Here is a 26094-nt window from a genome sequence, read left to right on the forward strand (position 1 = left end):
GGATGGATGCATGCACTCGAAGACATGATTAGGGTCTAACCCTAAGTATTCCATGTGATGCGATTGCATCATGCGAAAGCACATATGGTGACGGAAAGCTTTGCCGGCCAAGGCAATCCCCCATGGCAAGGTATGGCCGTGAGCGGGTTTAGCACCCGAGAAAATGAAAATTCTCTTCATCTTCTTCCTTCCTTCCCCTCCGCCAAAAGCCTCAGCAGAGTTAGGGTTAATGCAATCAAAGTTATGTGTAAACACCACAGCCACATGAATCTGCACTATGATAAAATGTAAAATGTGGTGTTGAGGTGATTAGTATAAATATTACAGATGCGGAAAACATACAAAAGTGATGTTATTGGTGGTAGGTGATGGTGGTGGGTGGGGTGTGGTGGTGGTGGGTGATGGTGGTGGTGGGGTGGCGAAAAGCTGGTACATATATCACATCATGTTAAAGCAATATTGTGACACTTGCTGAGGATCCCTCAATATTTTGTCAAAATTCTAATTTCAAATTCATCCAAGTTAAATATTATGCATCAAATTGTTCCTCTCAATATGGCATTCCAAATATTTTTACTTCTTAGATTGACATTTAATGTTGCAAGAAGATGAGAGCAGGAGATATGCTCTCTACACTCCCTTGCATGGCAAAGAACATCCTACTTGTCTTGTGTACAAAAACTGTTGGGGGACTTTGACAACTTTTTCCAGCCAGATGCCATTACTGCTTCAAATCGTTTTGCATGGAGAAACTTAGTAGTCACCTGCTTTACAGATAAAGGAAATTAATGAATCAAGGTTGAGAAGGTTTCAACAATAGTTGTAGTACAAGGACTAAAGTGTAAATGAATGCACAATCAAGTGATGAAATGTTAATTTTACAGCAGTAAAATGATAAGCAAAATAGTGTTAGTTCAAAGTTACACACTTCTCAGATAAAGCCTAATTTTCTAAAAACTAATATTTTGTAACTTCAGTCCTCCTTCCACCAGTCTTCAATTACAAAATGTACAGTTTTCCACATGGTTGAGAAAAATGACTGTTTGGCTGTAAAGTTGCCAATTGAGAAAATTCAGTTATTGAAGTCAAAGGTCACACATGGGGATTACATTTTAAAATTGTTATGTTCTTCCAAGGAGTAAAAAGTGTAAAAAAAGGTAGATAGTCATCTTTCTACAATGCCTAACTAATTAGGTATAGGTCAAAAAGGGTAAAATAAAAATTGTATGGGGGTCAAATGTTCAAAATAACTCAATCTGCTTAAGGATTGGGCACCGGCAAATTCTGAATCTACATACTCTCTGCTAATACTTGAAGCATATATTAAATGATATGCAACTTCACAGTTATACTAGGTCTTCAATGTAATGATGTCTATCCATAATGACTAACATGTTACACCCACACAACCAACAGGCATACATGAAATCACAAACACCCCTACATGTAAACACTGCTAACCCCAGATACAAATACATTGGAGTTTTTTCATCTTACACACAAGTTTGAGTTTCATTGGCTTTACCACTGAGCAGACATATACCCTTCATTCATTTTTGTTGTTTACAATGATGTATATTCATACGTAGCGGTAAACGTAAATAGGAAGCAATTTAAGACTTCTACGCTACTCAAATTTCACTCACCGGAGCGCTTTCACCAGGTCAACCGGCGTCTTCAGCGGATGTTATTGCTCTGAAGATTTGTTATTGCTAGTGATGTTATTGGAACACCTCTGATGACGTCACAGATGTAGATGACGTCAAAGGGCACCAGATTGACTGGGAAAGGGAGTCTAAGGACTTCCCTCGTACGGTCTTGGAAGCCATCCATATCAGAACCAAAAGACCCAGACTGAACCGTGACAAAGGGTTAGACATCGACCCTGTTTGGGACAACCTCCTGACCCCCGGAACAAAGGGGGTGCCACCACATCTTCAAGTTTGATGTCATCTACATCTGTGACATCATCGGAGCAATAACATCCGCTGAAGATGCCGGTTGACCCGGTGAAAGTAGAAGTAGAAGTCTTAAATTGCTTCCTATTTTTGTTGTCATTGCTATTTTATTTGCTTTTTGCCAGTCTTGCAATGAGTCAATGTTGGGTTAAGATAATGGGTGCTTGATCAAGTCACAAGTCAATTAATATTTAGCTTCAGTCAAATCAGACATTGTGAAACCAAATCAATTCAAAAACTTAATGAAGTCAAGTCAAAACTAGGGTCCAAATCTTGCTTGAGTTATTTAATCTGAACAAGTGCATACAAGTCACTTTTATAGGGTGTAAATCTAGGGCAATTCACAAATGTTGGGTCCAAAACTAGTCAGCAATAGTCATTAGCTGTCATCCAAACTATAGGAGCCATGAACAGGCCTACAAATTTTCTTAGAAACACATTGGAACAAGTATCCATATTCAGACAGGACCTGTGTTGCAAGAACCAAATTTGGTACATGTAATATAGATTCCAAGCAGTTTCCAACACCTATGATGTTAAATACCACAAATTTGTGTTGTGCTTTACATTGTCTACTGGTATTAAGTCTACATGGTTCCTTATGCCCTGGCATCTAGAGATTTAAGATTAGTCTCACTTGATAAGGAAACACAGAAAAACTTAATCATTGCAGGGCTACTATCTGTTCAATTAGCTTAAATTCTTGAATTTTTAAGATATTTGAAAAAATAAAAAATAGTGGCCAAAGTCATCAAAGTAAAGTGTTAGTACAGCCTTAGACCTAACGTGATTTATACTTTTCAAATTCCAAAGTTCAATTTAAAACCCCATTTCGTTTCAATTTTGTCTCATTTTAGGGCGTATTACACTAAATTACTGCGCGAAAGGTACAATGGTGATGAGTTCCGGTTAAACGTATATGGCTACATGAGACAATGTGGTGTCCTTAGGGACCATGTTCTTCGTGAGGTTGGCATGTTCTGATTTAAATGAAAGATGCTAACCTATTAATGACTAAAATAGATATGAAATTATACAAATCGATTTCACAAGAAATGTAGGCCCTGTCCGAATTACTGCTAACGCAACAAATTTTAATGCTAGTTTTGGCGTTGAAATAGCGGCGTCGCTTTTCAAAATTTTTTAATAAAAAACTGAACCTGTTAAGTTCCCCAAAATTGAAGCTTAAATGAAATTTCAGTCCTTAATTAATACAGGGATGACGTTAACAAGTGAAAAATATTGTCACGCCTGGTAGAAAACGCCGTTTAAAAAAGGTGATTTTTACGTGCTTTTCAATGGAGAAGTTATTTGGTGGTTTACGCCCTTTAGGCAGTTACTTGGGTCCACCAAAAGGGTTCGCGACCTTTTTACAAATCGAGTGGGACGATCCATTCTCAACTTAGGGCATAGACCCTATCCAATTTAGCAAAACTATCTGTCCACCAATCTGTCCTGCCATTTCAATTATTATACCGTTCCGGTTATTGGGTAGGTTCTATAGGTGATGATGGTCCACCGGTTTTTGTTACACGAAATTAGGGCATATATAGCACGATTACGTTTTATGCATTACACTATTCTGAGCATTATTTTTTCCCTAAACAATGACATACATGACATTAAAATTATGGATTTCGTTCTTATATGTCAACTGGTTTACAATGTATTATTGAGTTTTGTTTAATACCAATTCCCAAGAATATCAGCATTCGCTTGAATAATATTTTCTTGTACAAAAATTCTTTTGTTTCCAAATGTCCTTCTCATAGTTTGTATTCACCAAACAAAACGAAATAACAAATTGAAAATAAATATGTAGTTTTATAATAGGCCTATAGGCATACACCTCAGACCCATTCGCAAAATAAATAAATAAATAAATAAATAAATAAATAAATAAATAATACGCAAGGAATGTATTCATATAAGCTGGGCCTATTTCAGAAAACCTTAGTTCATAAATAATAACGTAATTTTTCAACAGTAGGGTTTCAACACAAATTAGGCATACTGGCAAATATTTTGCTGGACAATACTTCCTGATGTGGATGGTCGAATAAATACTATCTCTGTGCATTGTGACATTCATCCCCATTGCTCTAAATGGATTGATTCAAAAAAGTTTATGGTACCCGACGTTCTTCAGCTTTTTATAAAAATATCGCAGGTGAAGACCAAAATTGAAAAGAAATGGAGTTTTATTTTGAACTTTAGAATTTGAAAAGTATAAATCACGTTGGGTCTAAGGCTGTGCTAACACTTTTCTTTGATGACTTTGACAACAATTTTGTATTTTTTCAAATATCTTAAAAATTCAAGAATCTAAGCTAATTGAACAGACAGTAGTTACTACATTAGTAAGTATTCTATAAAAGTGCAAAAACAATGTCATGTGTAGGGGAGTATATTTTGGGGTTGACGGATCTCTGAATATCCGTTAAACAAATTTCATATGCCGAAACATGTCAATTTAAAAAAATGATGATGTTCCACATTTATCTTCATTATTATCTTTAGCATGGAGGTACGTGTTCACTGGGGGGGGGGGGCTTAGAAACCCCTGGCTTTTATGACCAAAACATCCTATTTGGGGCCGCCACTCAGCTGGCCCACTGTGGTTGGAGGCATGATACTCTGACCTGCACATTTGCTGGACAAAAGATGACATAAAAATTCTGATCAACCACAATGAATGGATCTGACCCTTGTGTCCTCTTCATTGAATTCAACTATGGATGGAACTATGCATAATGGAAATACAATATGGTGGCATGTAGGTATACATGTACACTACAAGATTCTTATTGAGCCGCCTGCACAGGTACACCGTCGCCAACGTACCGGGCTGGTACACACAGAGTACCTACACAGTAACAATGCTGCTACTACTACACATGATCCACCAGCAGTAGTACTGCACTGGTACTACACTGGTACTGCACAGTGCCAGCCAAGTACCTTGGCGACGATTTATCTGTGCAGGCAGCCTCAATAGGGATCTGGTAGTGTATGAAGTTCTCCCAGTAGAAATATCCTCTTTCACTTTGCTGGAGACCAAAGATTTGCAACTTTCTGGTTGAAGACCAAAGATTTACAACTTTCTGGTTGAAGACCAAAGATTTGCAACTTTCTGGTTGAAGACCAAAGATTTGCAACTTTCTGGTTGAAGACCAAATATTTGCAATTTTCTGGTTGATTTGAATTCATTTTTGCAACATTTCCCAGTTAAAGTATGCAATTTGAGTATGCTGAATGAAAATGATAACAAAAAAAGGTGAAAACATATTGTCAGTTATGTATTAATTTCAGTGGAAATCCATTACTCACACAATTAGCAAATAATGGCTTGCCTCTATCCAAGTTGGTTTGTTATATCATACTTGCCAACTTACCGAAATGTGCTATCCCTTGATGCTGTCACAATCAGTGATTTTGTGAATAGTGAACAACATACAACTGGTTGATTGGGGTTTGTTTGTTGATATCCTTGTTCTGTTCTACCTTATCTTTTTCTTTTTTATCAGAGTGTGTCAGTGTATTTGCAGTTGTATCCCCAGCGTGTGGACAAACCGCACTTCCACATGTGAAGAGCTTTGTTTCAAAACCCCTTACATCCACTTGAGCAATTTTGAGAAAACGTCAAAAAATCATCAAAAAAATCACTGATATAAGGGGTTTGCAACAAAAGCAATTTTTTTGATGATTTATTAATGTTTTCTCAAAATTTCTGAAGTGGATGTAAGGGGTTTTGAAACAAAGCTCTTCATGTGTGTACATTGTATATACAGCACAGGATGAGGTTTAGAGCACACAAGGGTTAATACTGCCACTGCGAAATAATGCATGTGGCGTTACTTGAGACGAGATGCACTATAGGCTTATGTTCCAAGTCATGATTAGACATGGAATTGGAAAAACAAAATATAAGATTTTCTGTAACCATTCACATTAATGCCATTTCTAACGCATTTAAATCTATGTTATGTACGAAATAAATCTGAAATCTACATTAGGATTCTGACAAGATCACTGACAGTGGCTTTCAAGAAGACATTTCAAGGAATGTTCACACAAGACTGATCCTACTTCATTTAAACCTTGGTGAAACTTTGATGAGACTATTTCCTGAGATCTTGATTAAAATTAACTCAAAACATGCCATACAGGTGAAAAGACAGGCAGAAATTCAATAACCCCCCCCCCCCAATTGTTTTGCTTGTCCAAAGACAAATTTTGAGAGATAGGTCAGTCAACATTTTTTTTTGTGTGTCAGAAAGTGACATCTCACCAACAATGGCAATCCTAATAGGTCTGCAACTCACCAAGGACTAGAGGTATTATCTGTGGCAATCCTAATAGGTCTGCAACTCACCAAGGACTGGAGGTATTATAAGTGGCAATCCTAATAGGTCTGCAACTCACCAAGGACTGGAGGTATTATCTGTGGCAATCCTAATAGGTCTGCAACTCACCAAGGACTGGAGGTATTATCTGTGGCAATCCTAATAGGTCTGCAACTCACCAAGGACTGGAGGTATTATCTGTGCAATGGTATGTATTCTATTTTACATCTAACTTTTTTCAATTGATTTGACTCTGCTATTTGTACACAAGCAAATCCAATTAGATGTGCTATTTTGTTTCTACAAACTCTTGTCTTAATTAATGCACGCAAGTGTAGAGATAGGGAAGCATTCCATGATAGCCAAAACCTGATTCTCAAAGCAATGCATAATCACAATCAATACTGCACTCCCATCCACCTTGAAGTGTTAATTTCCACATTTGGTATAAAAGATACACATGCACACCAAACACCAAAGGTTTGAAGTCTATCAACAATTCCATTCACATACCTTTCCATTCAAACTGAATGGAATTTTTCCTTATTTGGTAAAATATACAAATTTACATAAAGTCCTACAACCCACATGTATCAGACCCCCAGAAGTCAATCAACAGATCTATTCAACCACAAAAGGGCAAATTCAATCCAGGATATTCATACCTTTGAACGAAATTGGTAAATTACTCAATTTTGTGAAGAACTGAATGTATTAATTTGTTTAATTTTTTAAGTATATAATTGGATGGAATTTGAAGCGCATACATTGCCAGAAAATGGGTCAATTGCCATTTTTTTGGTATTTGTGAATTGTTAATAAAAACTCAATTCTGCATATTATTCTTAATCATTTTAATTTATTAAGTGGAAGGGAGCCCAGGATGAAGAGACAATTTGTGATATACAGCCTTGATATGAACCAACTCATACCTCCTGTCAGCAGGATGCATTGGAGACCTTCCTTTGTACCATACTAGAGGGGAAGTCATATATTACTACCCTTGAGGATGCCACATGTTGCAGATCATGGCTTATACCATCAGACAAGGACAAGCAAACAATTTATTTTGCTTAACTTTGATGCAATTAATCAGGTCAGGTTGATCTTTTTTGGGTTTTATTTCACAAATACATTAACATTAGTATTCTTGGTACTTCTTCAAACTATATGAGTTTCCCAGTTAACTTGTTACCAAAATTTACAAGATAAGTCTCATAAAGATTCACCAATCCAACTACAACCGGCACAGACTAGACCATGTACCTAGTCGTCCTGGGAAATATTGTGGAACAGATAGGACATCGATTCACCGTAGAAGATACGCCGAACAGCCTCCCCAAGGGCCGGGCTGATATCAACCGTCCTGATTTTTCCGCACTGCAATTTCTGAAGGTCATGCTGGACTGTGTTAGTGACAACCACCTAGGAAACAATATACCAGTTAGCAATTAAAAAACACACCAAAAATGGGCAATATTTGGCTGTTAAAAAGATTGTTAAATTACAACCCAATTTTTTTAATAGGCTAAATCAAATATACATGTATATGAAAAAATATGCTTCTTTGAGATGTTAAGCATAAAAGCTGGCAACCACTTAATTTTTAGTTAATTTGTTGATGCTGAATTCATTGATCTTTGACCTGTCAACCACAACATAGCTTGTATAATACCTTACTACTCATGGACGCTTGTGTCCAAGTTACATTGAAAAAGGGTAACTTAGGAAATGGGTGTAATTTTAGAAATTGTTACCAACATTTTAGCAATGACCCCAAATGACCTTCTCTACCATAGAGATCAAGACACAAAAACCTCTCGACAGGGATACTGGATATGACCTGTCCCCATCTATAAAATGTCACCTGACAACCCATCAGTGGTCGTCAAGTGACCAGAGGATTGTAAACACTATATGTACATCTGCTTTGGGGCTTCTTTTATGTTCTTTAACATGTTTCTATTTGGTAGATCAATATCAGGCTCAGTCCATCACAAAATAGAAAACAGGCAAATGACTTTTCATGAATTGTGAAAGAATTAAATATTTTAGATATTATATATGGCCTCCAATGACCTTGAAATTACATATACTGTATTCATTCCAATAAGCGCCCAGGGCGCTTTTATACAAAGTAATTTTGGGTGGGCGCTTAGTTTTTACCTCGTTTACCTAATTTTTACGTAAGGGGTGTTTATTAGAGACAAATTTACGTATGTTATAAAAGGGTCCTGAGACGTTCTAGTAGCTTTTCTGATGCAGAAAATGTATTGCAAGTTTAAGCAGGACTTGAAAATACCCTGAGTGGGCGCTTATTGGGGCATGGGCGCTTATTGGAACTAATACAGTACCTTGCAAAATACTGGCTTTCAGTAGGCTTGTTCAGACAGTCGCAAGTCAACTTACTGTCAACAGTAACTACATTTAAAAGTAAGCTAAACAGTAGTGCCTGTGTAAACGCACTTACAAGTAGCTACTTGCACGTTATTTTCTATCATTTTACACAAGCTACTTTCAAAAGTAAGGCCTGTGTGAACAAGATTTGCAAGTCACTTGCTGATAAGCATGACCTTATGTTGACCATAATAACACTGGATGATCCAATCCTATTGTGATTGTGCATAATTTACCAGTGAAGGACATGCTTACTTGTGAGTTGGCCTACAAGTAAGTACACTTGCAAGTAGTGTAACTTAATTGCTGGGTAAGTACATGTACTTTCAAAAGTAGGCTACAGTCTAAACACACTCAATGTCATGAAAATCCACCCATCTTTACTTAGGCCAATCAAAATTGATTCTTTGACTCACATCACTTCTGACTTCAAAAATGTAATGCGGAATGAGGCTTTTTTTTAATTAAAAAAAAATTCTTTGTCTCACGTCACTTCTGACTTCAATAATAAAATGGACCTTGTACTTTACAAGGGCTACTCGGCCAGGGCTAACTTCATCAAGTGGAAAACACAATGGCTTAGAAACCCACATGATCCCCTGATCTTTATCTTTAACAGTGCATCTTGGATCCAAATTACATACTTTCAAGTTCAGTCTAGTGAATTCAGTGACACAAGGGTTTTTTACATCTAAAATTTCTTGCAAAATTGCAGCGAACGTAGCTGATGACAATGTTTGGTGTAATACCCACCCTGGTATGCTTTCTCTTTCATACAACACCTTCACTGGTATTATTGATGAATCTGAAGCCATTGTCATCAAAAATTATTAGAAAGTAGGAAAAAATACTCGGCAAAAACACGAAAAATAAATAAAAAACGCATGATGCATTTTAACCATTACAAAATTATATTGGGTTTATCAATGCTCACCAGGCATAATGTCATGCCTGGTCATGCTAACTGTAAATACTGGACTTTCATGCAAGGAGACACATAATTAACTTTCAAACTTTCATGGATACATTAAATTAGAACTTTTCTTATGCCTTGTATTTACAAATGCATTGTAAAACAAACTGGAAAATGACACACATGCATGTACATGAACCAAATTTTAACATTCAAGTAATCAACATGCTGAATATTCAAATATACAGAAAACAAACAAATGTGATGCGATCAAGCAAAATCAGTTGGAAGTCGTAAATACTAATTTCAAGATATAGCCAAACAAAGGAAATATTTCCATTTGTTTCCTATTGTTTTGGAAACTCTTTATCAGCTCATACTGATGATACATGTATCTTTTGAACTGGTAGTTGAATTTCAATGGGGTTTACTGCAAAATGCAGCTTTGCAAATGCTTGTTACAATCCAATAAGAAACTGAAAATTGAATATGACCCGACTTCAGACTGATTTTGCTTGATCACACCACAAATAGTAATTAATATAATGCATGCTTCTAAATCTGTACTGCAAGGATAAGCACTTGGTTGAATGATAGCTCAACAATTAATTGAATCTTCTGTTCAGGAATGAAAACAAGCACTGACATAATTTCCTGAAACTGCTTTAAATAACATAATTTCCTGGAAATGTGTATTTCCCTATACTTTGTACAGGGAAGATCCAAGCAAAATGAAATCAGGAAATTTCCTGAAAATTTACATCCCTGCTTATTCTCTGGAAGCTCCAAAAACAATCCCAACGCAAAATATAATTGATCTTACTTTGAAAAGACGTCAGGGGGTAATGAGCATGCAAAATTTAAGAATTTTGACTTCATTTTATGTAAAGTACCCTTAAAAGTAGTGTTGGGTTAAATTGTTTTTTTATTTCACCGCATATTCTTCCTTCCTCAAAACTTACTTTGCCAGTTTGCAGATTCATTTAAGTTGAGTCACCAATGGGAAATGTCTACATGAATGCCTGCCAAAAAGCTGCAAATAGTGCTAAATGTTCAAAAGACTGCTTGGACAGTTTGAAAAATTGCATGAAATGGTTTTGATTAACCAGAAAGTATTTGCTACAAATATCTCTCACTGTGCATATAACCATTTCTCATATTCAAGGAATCAAATAAATTATACTATTCTTTCGAATTCAATTTAGACATTTCAAGTTCAAATATAATTTCAGTTAGCATTCTTCTACGCATCCTACCGATGTATATCATCCCCAATTTCAATCATAAATATCACACACACACAAAACAACAACAATTTACATACCTCATCAATGCAGGATTCCTCAATTTTCTTTGGTGCATCAGCAGAAAGCAAACCATGCGTGGCTAGGACATAGATTTTATATGCCCCTCTTCCTTTGAGTACATCAGCTGCAGCAACAAATGATTCTGCTTCATCTATCATGTCATCCTTTAAATAGGGTTCAAAATATACAATGTTTCATCATCAACAATCAAACAATATTTAACAAAATTCCTGGCCATAGATCCCCTCCAAGGGAACATGGGCCTATAAATTAACTTAATAAAATGCTCAAATAGGTCGGAATTGGAATATCGATATATACTGTGTTACTTCTTCATTCAGATTTTAAACAGTGTAAAGAAACCGTTTAAACAAACTCGCGCACATTTGTAAAAAAAGTTAAATTGATGTAAAAATTCAATAATTTTCCTAATTTGACCTGAGCTGGCTTGACATTACCTTGAAATAACCTTCAAATTGTGAGATAAATATTGTTTCAGTTTCAGTTTATTTCACCTTTAAATAACTATATTGATGATAACTTACATCTGCAAAGATATATTAGAAAGGAGAGAGTTTATAACTAGCACCCATTTATCCCTCTTTAATTTACCAATTATTATTAGAAAGGAGAGAGTTTACTACTTGTCTCAACTAGCACCCATTTATCCCTCTTTAATTTACCAATTATTATTAGAAAGGAGAGAGTTTACTACTTGTCTCAACTAGCACCCATTTATCCCTCTTTAATTTACCAATTATTATTAGAAAGGAGAGAGTTTACTACTTGTCTCAACTAGCACCCATTTATCCCTCTTTAATTTACCAATTATTATTAGAAAGGAGAGAGTTTACTACTTGTCTCAACTAGCACCCATTTATCCCTCTTTAATTTACCAATTATGTGACAAACAAAGTGATAACACAATTTCGCGACATTTCGGTTTCTTTGAAAAAACTCACCTGCGAAATCCATTAAATATTAGTCGATTTTTGAAACAGCCATCTTCAAAATAGTTAAACTGGATATTCTTTCAATGGTGTTTCAACACTGAAGAACAAAAACCTTCCTGACACCATACTATCAATTGATGGCTACAATTTTTTTCTTCAAAATCTCGCAGCCAAGTAAAGGGTGTAACTGTAACCTCAAGCACCTAGTTAAATTTCCATCTTGTGGTGAAGCCACTCTTAGATTTGATCATTACCAATTCAAAGATCCCATAGCAGTATCGGCATTAGGGAAGACTTACCACAATGATAGCTATCCTGCCACCCACATCACCTACAACATTGATGGGAGGCTTCTCCTTTGGTGTGAACACTGTAATGGAGAATCAGATCAAAACGTCATTTGTACATCTCACTCATTATCATGTGTAAAGAGAAAATGTCTGCCTTTTGGATTATTCATATCATGTTGTGCTAAAAATTAGAAGCTACAAAAACCCAAATATATTGCTAGTATATTCATATCACTTAAAACACATTGGGGATTTGACGTTTCAATGACAGACCTCTGAAGTGCATAGAAAAGAATGTTGATTTCGTAGGAGAAATAGTTTACCAAATTGGTAACCATCATTCCTCTTCCTAGTGGCACGTCATAGTGGGTTATATGTGTCGTGTGTAATATGTGTACTACATGTTTTTCATAATATTTTGTCTACACCTCATATAACTCAAGTTATTTTCTTGGTTTGCTCTTGTGATGTGTCTTGCTCTTTTCATTACAGTATTATACCTGGTGTAGACATTTTTGCTTCACCACTTTGATATTGTTTGTGTTAAAAGTATCCGTGTTTGGAATTTTTCATATTTAATTTGATAACATGTTTTGGCCACGAAGTTGCAATAAAATAATATCAATCAATCAATCAATCAATCAATCAATATTTGATATTGCATTGATTGATCATGTGTTTAATTGCTTCACTGTATACTTCATTTTTCTTTTTTTGTTTTCTACTCACGTGTTATCTATGTGGTGTACAGCTTGGCTTTTTAAAAATTGTGTATTATGATTCTAATTTCATCTTTTGTTTGATATTTGTTTGCAATATATTGCCGTTGTTTATCCAAAATTGTTAGTCTGGTTAAACTTATTTTGCTTTTACTGTCACTTTGAACATTTCACTTAGTTGTTTCTTTGCTCATTTTGCATGTATTTTTTCTGTGCAGTTCCTTTTATGCAATGTTCATTGTGTGCCTATATTATTTTTGTTATTTCTTAATGATATATATATATAATTCAATTGGCATTTTGTTTTTTCATACTAATGTTTTAAATTGTAAAGCGCCTTGTGGTCTTTGATATAATGCGCTATATAAGATTTAATTATTATTAATTATTATTATTATGCAGCGCAAGAAATATGGCAGGCCCTCGGCCGCGATACTACATGTAGAGAGTAAAAACAACAATTCAAATAAAAACGAGGAAAAGAGCCTTTGATTACTGTATGTTGTATCTACTTACATGGCAACATTTCTAAGCTGTGGCCGGGATAAGTCCTGGCATGTGACGGAGGAGGGGAATGTCTTCCATCTAATTTTTCAGACTCTGATTCTTTCTCTTCACCATGGATGACTGCTAAGCCAAGCCTTAGCCTCTCAGCAAACGATGTGGCTCTAGTAGCTGACCCGGGGTTCTTGGCCACTATCACTGCATTTCTCCAGTCTGGTATCTGTTAGTGAAATATTCAATGAAGCATTACAAACTGAATTTGTTATTGGGTACACAAGTTTCCCTAAACATATAAAATGTGCTATATACAGGGAATTAGAGTCCGTAGCAGATAATATGCTGATATTTGGAGCTGGAGAAACAACAGAAGCAGTAAAAATCACAATGAGAATCTCACAAAACTCATGAAGAGATGCAAAGAATTTGATCTGACGATCAACAAAGACAAAGCCATGCTTGGAATGGAAGAAGTACCTTAAAATTGACCATATAGTATTCACAGTTGGATTGAAACCAGTTCCTGAGAAGATCAGGGCAGATGCCTCTACCAAATGATGGCAAAAGGAATAGAGCTTCTACCCTAGTAAAAATGAGGATGCAAGTATCAGTTCTTGCGCAAGTTCTTGACCCTCAAAACAAAGGAAAGTTGCAAATACTTGCAAATGCTTGCATCCAAATGCTAGTATTTCGGACACTTTTTCTTTAATCTGCAAGTTTCTTGAGTGAATCTTGAGTGACCACGATCATGAGGAGTGTAACCAACTTGCATTTTACTTGACTTTTTATGCAATTTTATGCAAATATATGCAAGGTTTCATAATTGGCACCTGTCAATTATTGTTCTTGCCCTGTTATATGCTAATTCGTAATTTGGTCATCTACCCCTGTTCAGAGCTCTGTTCTGCCTAAGCTGCATGATGTATGTTAAATGTCTATACCTATGGCTATATACATAAATGGATCAGAGGACTTCATTTATGTGACCTCAAGTAACTGAATTATGTACACATCCATTAAGAAGATTGAGAGTCATGGATTTTTTTGAGACTAGAACTTAGAAATCTATAACCATTGCATAATTATGGTTGGGAAAATCAAAACTCAACCTGACAAACGCCCTAATCGCAAGACCCGCTGACGCTGACCTGAAACAAGATTTTACCCTGGAAATAATCTCAGTTTCAATCAATCTTCTTACAGTGCTACTGTGATTTTGTGTGCAGTGACCCGGGCCCACTGCAATGACACCAGTGCATAAAAAAGTTCTGAATTTTGATATTCCAAACAGAGATCGGGAGTTTAAATAATCAAAATCTGTGATGAAATTTACTATTTTACTACATTATTAAAGGTGAACCTCATTGAAAATAAAGTTATATATCAATGGAAAGCTTATGATGTCAGGAATCAGAAAAGAATATTTTTTATTTGCATAGCGTACCAGGCTAGACATAATCTCCATGCAAAGATTGGATATTGGCACCCCCCCCCCTAAATTACAAAATCAAATCGTTCAAATTGGGCGCTTTTCGTTGATGACGTCAGCCCAGGGACACACAGTTACTTCCGGGTTTGATTGTAAACACAATGTCCGTGTATTACTGTGGCATGCATCGGGCCAATGCACGAATTCAGTCATTGTCAACTTACTTTACATGAAAAATATCTTCAATAAAATAAGAATAACATGAAGGAAATATCATGATCAAATTAAGAATGAAGTTCCTGAATAAAGTGTGTGGATTTAAAAATGGGAAAGTGCTGGCCGGGGTGATTTGGGATAGGCCAAGCCATCCACGATATGCATAGGGATAGTACAGTAAAGCACGAAGAGCGAAGATCCGCCGAAGAACCGGAATGAAAACAGATTACAAAAAAATAACTGCTAGTGCTACCAGTACAGATCGTCACACCAAGTTGAGATGAACTTATCACAATGAGAAAATGAAGGAATAGAATAAGGTACATGTACAGGATTTTTTAATTATTTCTTAGCTTTACAACCAGTCATGGCCGGTCATGTATGATAGGCGAACTCGTATAGATACATACGGGATTAGCTCAGTGACTGACTGAGTCTCACTACGCCGAGTGTTCAGTATCCGCGACTGTACTGAACTTGCAGACAAAATGACCGATTTGATATTCACATTCTGATATTTCCAACTTATTGCTACTTCATCAGCAAAATTTATTCCTGTAAATGTTCCAAATATAAGGAACGATTGATCAAATCTGCTGAAACACCCCATGAAACACGGAGGATGAAGCCCGGCGAGTCGCTGTGTTTGTGCATATCCGTCCCTGCAATTCAGCAGCAATTTACGCATCGTGTTCGGTAATCCATAAAACATGAATGTTTCACTTTTTCAGTACCGTACACTGATTGTACTATCATTAAAGAATCATGACACAAGTGACAATATTTTAATTTTATTCAGATTTCAGAATTCCATCAAATAACGGCATACTAAGCCTAAATTGTATTTATTTTATAATAAAGTATCTGCCCGAGTTTCTGTTTCTTTCAATCGCGATTGTGTGGAAAGAATGAATTACCGCAATACGCTAAATATGAAAACCTTTTATGGGCTGGATTTGATGAAATCGGCGGTTTTTTATTAATTTTTTAATTACTGCAAGACGATATTTTTTTTAATCAGACATTTTAAAATGAATCAAGAATATATAGGGAATGTCACAAACAACTATTTAATTTGTTATTCGATCATGTTTATTCAGTCCATGACATGAATGGTAGCAGCATTTGCGCAGGGGATTGATCCCAGCGCGAAATTCAAACTCAATTACCCAGTTATACCCAGCCAGTTATGACTGATTTTGTCAAAAATGTACGGAAAATTTATGTGTTGACAATAATTCTATTATTTCTAATATATATAGAAGGAACCAGCAATTTGAAGATTCCTCTAATTTCAAGCTTTATTGTGAAAATCAGACTTGCCGGGCAGCTTGCAAAGTACAGGAAGCAAGTCTTGTTTACATGTTTCCGAGTAAGATCACGTGATCACGAACCCTGAGCTTACGTCCACGAGCATTCCCAAGGTCATAGACGATTGATTTGGGTGCTTTTGGGCGCCTTAAAAAGACCAAAAATTCAATCATTTTTTAATTTTTCAGCTTTATTAGCAATCAAAAAATCGGAAAAACAATTTTAATACCCTGACATCATAAGCTTTCCATTGATATATAACTTTATTTTCAATGAGGTTCACCTTTAAAGTTCTTCTGTCCCTCTCAACATCTCTGGAATATCGAAAACATCGACTGTGCATAGCCCTGCTTCGGACCCTGCTTCCACTGATCTGTAATGCTGCCTGCATACTAACTTAAAATGGCATAGTGGGTTTTTTTTTCAACAGCGTCATAAGTGTGATCTGCACCAGCCTTACTGTCATTATACTCCCCTTTATCGCCAGACAAGGGGTGTGGACTCTGATTAGCCAAATTTTTCTTTCACAAACATTGAGGCTCAGTGTCAGCCAATTAACACTGCCAAGCGTCCATGGGCAGCTGATGAGCAGGCACTCAAGTTTCATGCAAGGTACTTGATCTTTGCTGGGGTGAGCTCATGTTTGCATGCGATAGGCCCAAGTTCACTGTTAACCATACTCGTCCAAAATTGAAAATTATAGGCCTATAACTTGAGCCAGGCTGAAAAGCCTATAACAAGCATGTGGCATACATGTATACCCTGAACATAAGCCATTCTGTATTGAATATTTTGTGAAAAACTTTTATATTAATAACTTTCATAAAATCTCATAGTTCTAAAATATGATCTATTTCTATCTAGGATTAGTATGTCTTGTATAAAGCATTGTTATCTAAATGTTTGTATTCTTATCTCTTTCAGTTTAAATCACTAAATAACACTTTTCAGATTGTTTGTTCTTGTCTTCTTTATCGATGGAGTCATTCATAAGAACTAAATACTCCTGTTTGAAAAGGAATCCAAGAATTATGCAATCATTCTACTCCAACAATCCCCCGTACATTATATACTATATTTAGTAACCGAAATGATAACCTGAGCTTTATTCCTTTTATTTTAAACCAATCCTCTCACATCCAATGCTGTATGATTTTACACCTCTCCTACTGCAATAAATATGCTTTACATTTTCTAATTTTTCGTTGCATACTAAATTTTATTATCCAAACTGTTACACAACACATCGACACATCACATCAAAGCTTCCATTGGGCGCCTGTTCCTTTTTGTAAGGAATTTTATTATTTTTATTTTAGTTTTTCTCCTGTAAAATAACTTTCAATGACTTCTATTTGCTATTTCTGATATTAATCGTATCCGAAGGGTTTTTTATTCTGAAGTGCAATTTGAGTGGAAGTTTTTTGCTCCGAATGTCTTTTGATCCGAAAGGTTTTTGATCCAAAGTTAATTGTTCTGAAAGGTTTTAACTCCAAAAGGTTTTTAATCCGAAGAATTTGTTCCGAAAGGTTATTTTTGCGAAAGGTTTTTACTCCAAGGTTTTTGTTCTGAAAGTTCAGTGTGTCTGCTAATTTATGTGTTATCGTCAGTAGATAGCAATACATAAATGAATAAATGCGGGTATTCAGTGCAACTATCAGGTATTAAATAGTCAATGATTGTCAAGTGTCCTCGCTTGAGGATGTAAGTTTAGCTACGATTTGGCTATCTTCTGCAGAGGCAACTGATAGCCAAATGGGAGTTTACGCTTCTAATGCTATCTTCAGTATTTTCATGACAACCATCCCCTTCAAGAAAATGACAACACACTTACTTGCAAGTACTTTGCAAGCACACACAAACACTCGGCAACTTGACATTGTAGATAGTGCAAACTATTATTTTTCTGAATCTCCTCTGGCAGATGAACAATTTGCTGCCATTTTCAAGAAAATCAGAGCATCTTTATTTTTTTACCCCTGTACAAATAGAAGAGTTACCTCTGACCTTTTAAGCCACTTAACGTTAGAACCACAGGTTGGATTGAAAAGCATCATCAGGGGTCCGGGATTACCTGCATCCACCTTATAGCTTGAGGATGTAAGTTTAGCTACGATTTGGCTATCTTCTGCAGAGGCAACTGATAGCCAAACGGGAGTTTACGCTTCAATGCGAGCTTCAGTAGATAGCAATACCAGAGTGTACAATGCTCTCTATAAAGTGTGTATAGCAGCAGTAGACAGTAATACCTGAGTGTATGTTAGAATTACGTAGGCCTATTATCAGTAGATAGTAATTATAACAGAGTGTCTGCTAATATGTAAGCTATCGTCAGTAGATAGCAATACAGATAATGAATAATGAAATTCAGTATTCAGTGCTGGTAGACAATTCAACTATCATGTATTGCTTAGTCAATGATTGTCAAGTATCCCTTGCTAAATACTTGCGTCTTATGCAAGTTTCTTTACTGTTACCGGCAGCGTGCTTGCGTGTTGCAAGTAAGTGTGTTGTCATTTTTTTTGAAGGAGGGTGGGTGTCATGAAAATACTGGAGGGGTCACGGTATTTTTTTAAGCAAAGAATAAGGGGGGGAGGGGTGTTATAGATTTTCTACACCAAAGAGAGTGGGGGTCATAAAATTATTTAGTTTTTTTTTTTTTAAAGCAAAGAATAAGGGGGGTGTTATAGATTTTCTGCACCAAAGAGAGTGGGGGTCATAAAATTATTTAGTTCACATGTTATTTGATCAAAATGTCACAGGTCACCATTGAGTCCATGGTTAATAACCTGTGTTTTCTCGTATCTCGGCAACTGGACATTGATTGTAGATAGATCAAACTATTGTTTATTTGAATCGCCTCTGGCAGATGAATAATTTCCTGCCATTTTCAAGAAAATCGGAGCATCTTTATTTTTAGTTACCTCTGACCTTTTAAGCCACTTAACGTGAGAACCATAGATCGGATTGAAAAAGCAAATACATTTTTGAAATCCATAAGCCAAAACGAATAATTGAGCACTTTTAATTTTAGCCCCCCCAGCAATTTTGGGTTACCTCTGACCATTTAAGCCACTGAACGTGAGAACCATAGATCGGATTGAAAAATCAAATACATTTTTGAAATCCATAAGCCAAAACGAATAATTTGGTATAGTTTGAAGCGAAATTTGAGCACTTTTAATTTTAGCCCCCCCCCCCCCGCAATTTTGGGGTCATTTATCTCAAAATGCTCAATGAGGCCAAAGTGGTATCAGCCGGATTCCTTGTCAGGGGATGCCAAAGAAACGAAATCAGCAAAGAAAATGGCATATGTACCATTTTTCAAGGTTACTGTATTGGTCTATTGTTTATCATTTGGACTAACATGTCTAATGTGGTCTACTGAAATAGCGTAGAGGCAATAATAGAAAGCATAACTATGTGTTGACTTGAGTGTGGTATTATGTCATAGGTCTACATGTACTATCTTCAGTGGATAGTAGTGCCAGAAACCATCCTCAGGGGTCTGGGATTACCTGCATCCACCCTATAGCTCAAGGATGTAAGTTAAGCTACGATTTGGCTATCTTCTGTAGAGGCAACGGATAGCGAAACCAGAGTTTACGCTGCAATGCTATCTTCAGTAGATAGCAATACCAGAGTGTACAGTGCTCTCTATTAAGTGTGTATAGCAGCAGTAGACAGTAATACCTGAGTGTATGTTAGAATTACGTGAGGCCTATTATCAGTAGATAGTAATTATAACAGTGTCTGCTTATGTGTGTGCTATCGTCAGTAGATAGCAATACAGATATTTAAATTCAGTATTCAGTGCTGGTAGACAATTAAACTATCATGTATTATGTAGTCAATGATTGTCAAGTATCCCTTGCTAAATACTTGCGTCTTATGCAAGTTTCTTTACTGTTACTGGCAGGGTGCTTGCGTGTGCTTGCAAAGTACTTGCAAGTCAGTTTGTTGTCATTTTTGTTTTAAGGGGGATGGGTGTCATGAAAATACTGGAGGGGTCACAGTATTTTGTTAAACAAAGAATAAGGGGGGGGGGTATAGATTTTCTACACCAAAAATAGAGGGTCATAAAATTATTGAGGGTCTTGTGAATATTACCAGCAATATTTTTCCAATAAGCTACTACGGTAATAAATATATAGCACACTCAAAAATTTCATTTGCCTACCCAAGCGGACAAAGAAAAAGACTACTTTGCACTACCTCTGATGTCTCGTTCACGCGTTATTTGATCAAAATGTCACAGGTCACCATTGAGTCAATGGTTAATAACATTTGTTTTCTCCTATCTCGGCAACTTGACATTGTAGATAGTGCAAACTATTTTCTTTCTGAATCTCCTCTGGCAGATGAACAATTTGCTGCCATTTTCAAGAAAATCGGAGCATCTTTATTTTTTACCCCTGTACAAATAAAAGAGTTACCTCTGACCTTTTAAGCCACTTAACGTTAGAACCACAGGTCGGATTGAAAAGCATCCTCAGGGGTCCGGGATTACCTGCATCCACCCTATAGCTCGAGGATGTAAGTTTAGCTACTGATTTGGCTATCTTCTGCAGAGGCAACTGATAGCCAAACAGGAGTTTACGCTGCAATGCTATCTTCAGTAGATAGCAATACCAGAGTGTACAATGCTCTCTATTAAGTGTGTATAGCAGCAGTAGACAGTAATACCTGAGTGTATGTTAGAATTACGTGAGGCCTATTATCAGTAGATAGTAATTATAACGGAGTGTTGTGCTAATGTGTGTGCTATCGTCAGTAGATAGCAATACAGATATGAATATTTAAATTCAGTATTCAGTGCTGGTAGACAATTCAACTATCATGTATTGTGTAGTCAATGATTGTCAAGTATCCCTTGCTAAATACTTGCGTCTTATGCAAGTTTCTTTACTGTTACTGGCAGCGTTCTTGCGTGTGCTTGCAAAGTACTTGCAAGTAAGTGTGTTGTCATTTTTTTTAAGGAGGGTGGGTGTCATGAAAATACTGGAGGGGTCACAGTATTTTTTTAAGCAAAGAATAAGGGGGGGTTATAGATTTTCTACACCAAAAAGAGTGGGGGTCATAAAATTATTTAGTTCACATGTAATTTGATCAAAATGTCACAGGTCACCATTGAGTCCATGGTTAATAACCTTTGTTTTGTTTGAGAAAAAAGTCAGTATGGTGGCTGATGATACAACTTATTTTCTTCAGGGTGACCTGCTTTCCTTTGAGACCCTGTTTGATACTTTGAAAAGCTTTGCTACCATCTCGGGATGCAAAATTAATTTGACTAAATCTGAGGTTATTCATGTTGGTACTCTTAAAGGCAGTGATTTTAAACCCTTTAAGGACATTGGTTTGCTCTGGAAGTCAAACACTTTTAAAAGTCTTGGTATTAACTTTTCTCTGAATACAAATGCACTTTATGAGCTCAACTTTGTTCCCAAGCTTCACCAACTCGAACTAATTTTGAATTGCTGGAGAATGAGAAATTTGTCTTTGATTGGTAAAGTAACTGTTATTAAAACACTCTTGCTTCCCCAACTACTTTACTTATTTTCTGTTTTATGTATTTCCATTCCCAAACTATTCTTTAAGAAAGTCAACACTTTATTTTTAAAATTCATCTGGAAAGGAGGGAATGATCGTGTCAAGCGTAACTTGTTTTATAATGACTATGAGGAAGCTGGTTTGAAAATGGTGGACATTGAAGCTTTTTCACAAGCTCAAAAACTTTTTGGGCAAAACTATTGCTTGATCCTGGTTATGTCTCTGCTTGGAAATGTATTGAACTAAGCATTCTCAGTAAATTCCATGGAAACACATCTCTCTTGTGGAGAGCAAATGCCCCTAAGGCCGTTCTTTCCTCTTTGAAAAACTGCCAGCTCTCTGAAACCATCAGGACTTGGTATATTTACAGGGATAAAATTAAGCACAATATGGGCCTTGGTGATTATCACTTACAGGATCTGCTGTGGTGGAATAAAGATATTCGTCTAAAACGCAGGGAGCTTCTTTTGTTATCCTGAATGGATTGACGAGGGTATTTATACGGTTGCTGATCTGGATCGGGGCTATAATTTTGTTAAGACATTTGAGGATCTTGTGATCGAGTTTAATATTCCCATCAAACATAGGAGAAAGTATAATTCCCTTATGAATGGTATCCTTCTTGACTGGTTCTACAATCCTCCTAATGTTGATGTGAATATATTTGATGAAATTGTTGAGGGCCTGATCAAAGCTGACAAGGCAACTCGTCATTGCTACTCTGTTCTAAAATCATATAGTAAAGCTGATCATGCTGAAAAATTTTGGACAGAATCCTGTGATGTAGCTGAGGACGACATTAATTGGTCCGATATTCATGCCAACAATTTCAAATGTTCTATGGATACTAAAATCAAATCTTTTTACTTCAAAATATTCCATAGGGCTATTTGTACAAATGAATTCCTGCATAAGATAGGCAGAATTACATCCCCAATTGCTTCTTTTGTGACAGGTCCACGAAACCCTTGTGCATTTATTTTGTGAATGTACTATTATCACTCCTCTTTGGGATAATCTCTTGGTTTTCATCAATGATATCACTAAGGAGAATCAAACCTTTTCCACATTTGAGAGATTATTTGGAGTTACTAAGGATGTCTCTCCTCATAGTACTGGCATAAACTTTTTATTTCTCTTTCTTAAATTTTATATTCATAGATGCAAATTTCAACAGGTGGCTCCTACTCGTCAGAATTTCCGCAATTTTGTTAAGCTTAAATTCAACACTGAGTACAAAATTGCTGAGAAAAATGGCAATCTTGGCAAGCACTTTAAAAAGTTTTCTTTCGACATCGATAAAATTTGATTGTGTGGGGTTTTTTTCAAGTAACTTTTATATTATGTATATTATGTATATTATGTACATATCATGGCTAGATTTTTTAAAGTGTGGTTGTCTTCTGTCCTTTTGTATGTTTGTATGAGTGTGAGTGTTCGTTGTCTTCGTCCATAGTCTTTGCCTTGTCTGTCTCTCTTTGTACCTGTTGCTCAAATAGAATATTTTGATTATGTAATTATTGTTCATGTTCGTTTAGAACTGATGGCTCATTATGTATGTCTTTTCTCCTCCATCAGTTCCAAGCACAGGGAATAAAAACAAACAAAAAAATACAAAAAAAACCAACAAAAAAAACCCTTTGTTTTCTCGTATCTCGCAACTTGACAGAGGATCCTACAGTTAAGGCATGTGTCATAGTATAGGGAATGTTGATTTTCAGTGCCTCACAAATATATTTTTACTGTAACTAGCAAGGTATTGAGATGGATTATGTAGCATTGCTTTGGTATTTATGTCTAGTTTGAAATGTAACCAGTTTTACTCCAAGCTAAGTTAATTTGTTGCAAGTGTGCTGCATTCTGTGTCATGTGTTCGAGGCTTTTCCTATATGTTACTGTGTTAAGTATTCATTTATGCTCCGAAATATTCTGAAGGCCATATTTCTTGAAGGAATTATCCCACTGCTGTAAAAGTTTAAATTTTTTGGATGGAAATTTGATGAGGAATTCAAAAAATCCTCTGATTCTTTCCTACGATTGTCCTTATTATTTCTTAAGTCAGGTATTTTGGTGTTGTGCGCATAGATGGTAGATTTTGAGCGCATTATGCGGAAAAGTACCTTTTGAGCTCACTATATTATAATAGCATCACAAACGCCTCATCAACTATTAGACGGGCCTATAAAAAGCACGCTCCTGTTTTTAGCACTTAGGCCTACTATTTAATAGGGGTATCAGTGTCATAGCCAAAGGCGGGGCAGGCACGACCCCCCTGCCGACGCCATTAGACCTTTCCAACGGGAAGAAAAGAGCCCCTTCTTTCTATTTCTGTATTTCAGTCAGAAAAGGGTATTACAGGACAGCTAAAGAGAATAGTGTGTATGTTATGAGAAATTGCAAGAACCCCAAAATGGTTCTTTCTGGCCTTTGCAAAACCTATTTCACACACACTCAGATTTGGAAGATTTTTTTTTTCCTTTTTCTATTTAAAATGCATGTAGGCCTAATTATCATGATCATTTATATGATTAGTGTCAAAGCACAATTGAAAAGATTGACAAGTTCAAATATTTATAATGATCTTTCTTTCTTTATTTCTTTCACGAGGCCAATAAAAAAGTAAAACCCTAATCACGATACGAAAATGATTGACAGATATGATTTATAATTATGCTGTATAATTAATCTGTATCTCGTCTGTCAATCATTGTCAAATCAATGTTGATTAAAGGGCCTATTAACATATGTCGGTAATTCATACAATTGCATAATAAGCCGTGATTAGCCACAAGCCGAAAGCGTGAAGTTCAACTTAGCCATTAATGATCAATCTTGCATTAAATTAATTGAATTAAATTAACCTCCTGATTGTCTTTTTTTCTTCTTTGCAAATCACTGATGTCTAGCAAACACCACACCTATATTTATTGTAATATTAATCATGTACATGTATGAAAAAGGGCACAATCTAACTATTCTGATGATTGACAGTTATTTTGAATATGCCGATATATATAGGCCTATTCTACACACGGCATTGCGTTGTACTGCGCTGGTGCTCCTTTGTTAAAAGGAAAATCCCTGTTTGGAGACGGCCAACATGGTCCCCGGGACACACCAACATCACCTGGCTAATAATTACTTGGTACAGCAGAGATACTAAAATCAATACCCTTGATTTGCATTTTACTTGCAGTGTGCTGGCATTTGTTCGCAAGCATTGGTGTTATAATGCAAGTACATGCGAATATTGTCTGGTCACAAAGCGGAAAAATTCATTGGAATAGGCCTCACGATATCTTTGTTGCATTTCGAGATATGAAAGTGACGTACCTGTGCCCACCAAATTTTCTGAAAAAGGGGGTCATTCAGTGTTGGCAATGTCAAAAATGGGGTGATTTTCTATGAGAGCGCCCAAAATTTCACATCATTGACAATCAAAAATAGCTTTTTACCCAATTTTACAGTACAAAATAGAAAAAACTCATTTATTTTGCTCATAATGTGCACGAAGCATGCCGAAATCTTAATTTTGAGGACTAATTGTTCAAGAAAGGGGTCATTCAGTGTATGCTACTGAAAAAAACGGGGTCATTGAGTGTAGGATTTGCCCAATATACCGGGGTCTTTTCATAAGCACATGACCGTCAATATATGGGAGTGCCCCCCCCCCCCCCGATATGCCCATTTAAGACCAAATGGGTAGTCAGTTAAGCTGGTAAAGTAAGCAAACTATAACATACACTAATATTATTAAGGTGTTCCCTTCGCGGTCCACCAACAAGACCTCAAAACGAGCATACCTGCCAACATTGAAAACCTAGAAAACAGAGTCCATGGCGAACGTAGGGCACAAAGCGCCCGTAGTATCGCCCCTGACAGTAGGGGTACAAGGGGTCAAGCACTGGTGGGGGTTGAGAGTGCAAAGGCTCCCAGCCCTAATAAGCACCTTCACAGAAGACACATTTTATAGAAAAACAAAAATACATAACAAGGTGAAAATGAAGCCCTAGGCTTTTATACACTTTGAGGATGTGCTTTTAACTAGAGCGATAACCGCACCATAGCTGAACCATGTGGCTTCGGCAGTATATTGTGGTAGGCCTATACCACTGTCACCCTGAGTCTGTAATGGACATAATCTCGAAATGCTACGAAGGTATGAACGCCCGAGTGGTGTTAATGAAAGAGGAAAAGTAAAGAA

At 36.4% G+C, this 26094-nt stretch overlaps 1 protein-coding gene across 2 annotated transcripts in view; it reads right to left on the reverse strand.

The window, feature by feature from the left end:
- Positions 1-26094, reverse strand: part of LOC140144296 (phosphoribosyl pyrophosphate synthase-associated protein 2-like) — a 91327-nt gene that overhangs the window by 3835 nt on the left and 61398 nt on the right. Inside the window, exons 6-9 of one of the 2 annotated variants that reach the window (XM_072166119.1) lie at positions 13400-13607; positions 12174-12244; positions 10939-11085; positions 7571-7729 (exon numbers count right to left, since the gene is read on the reverse strand). In XM_072166119.1, coding sequence (XP_072022220.1) covers positions 7571-7729; positions 10939-11085; positions 12174-12244; positions 13400-13607 — 585 coding nt within the window. The remainder of the gene's footprint in view (positions 1-7570; positions 7730-10938; positions 11086-12173; positions 12245-13399; positions 13608-26094) is intronic. The other variant, XM_072166118.1, reaches the window with a different exon arrangement.

This window comes from Amphiura filiformis, unplaced genomic scaffold, assembly GCF_039555335.1.
Source record: "Amphiura filiformis unplaced genomic scaffold, Afil_fr2py scaffold_48, whole genome shotgun sequence".
In the NCBI taxonomy this organism is placed as follows: Eukaryota; Metazoa; Echinodermata; class Ophiuroidea; order Amphilepidida; family Amphiuridae; genus Amphiura; species Amphiura filiformis.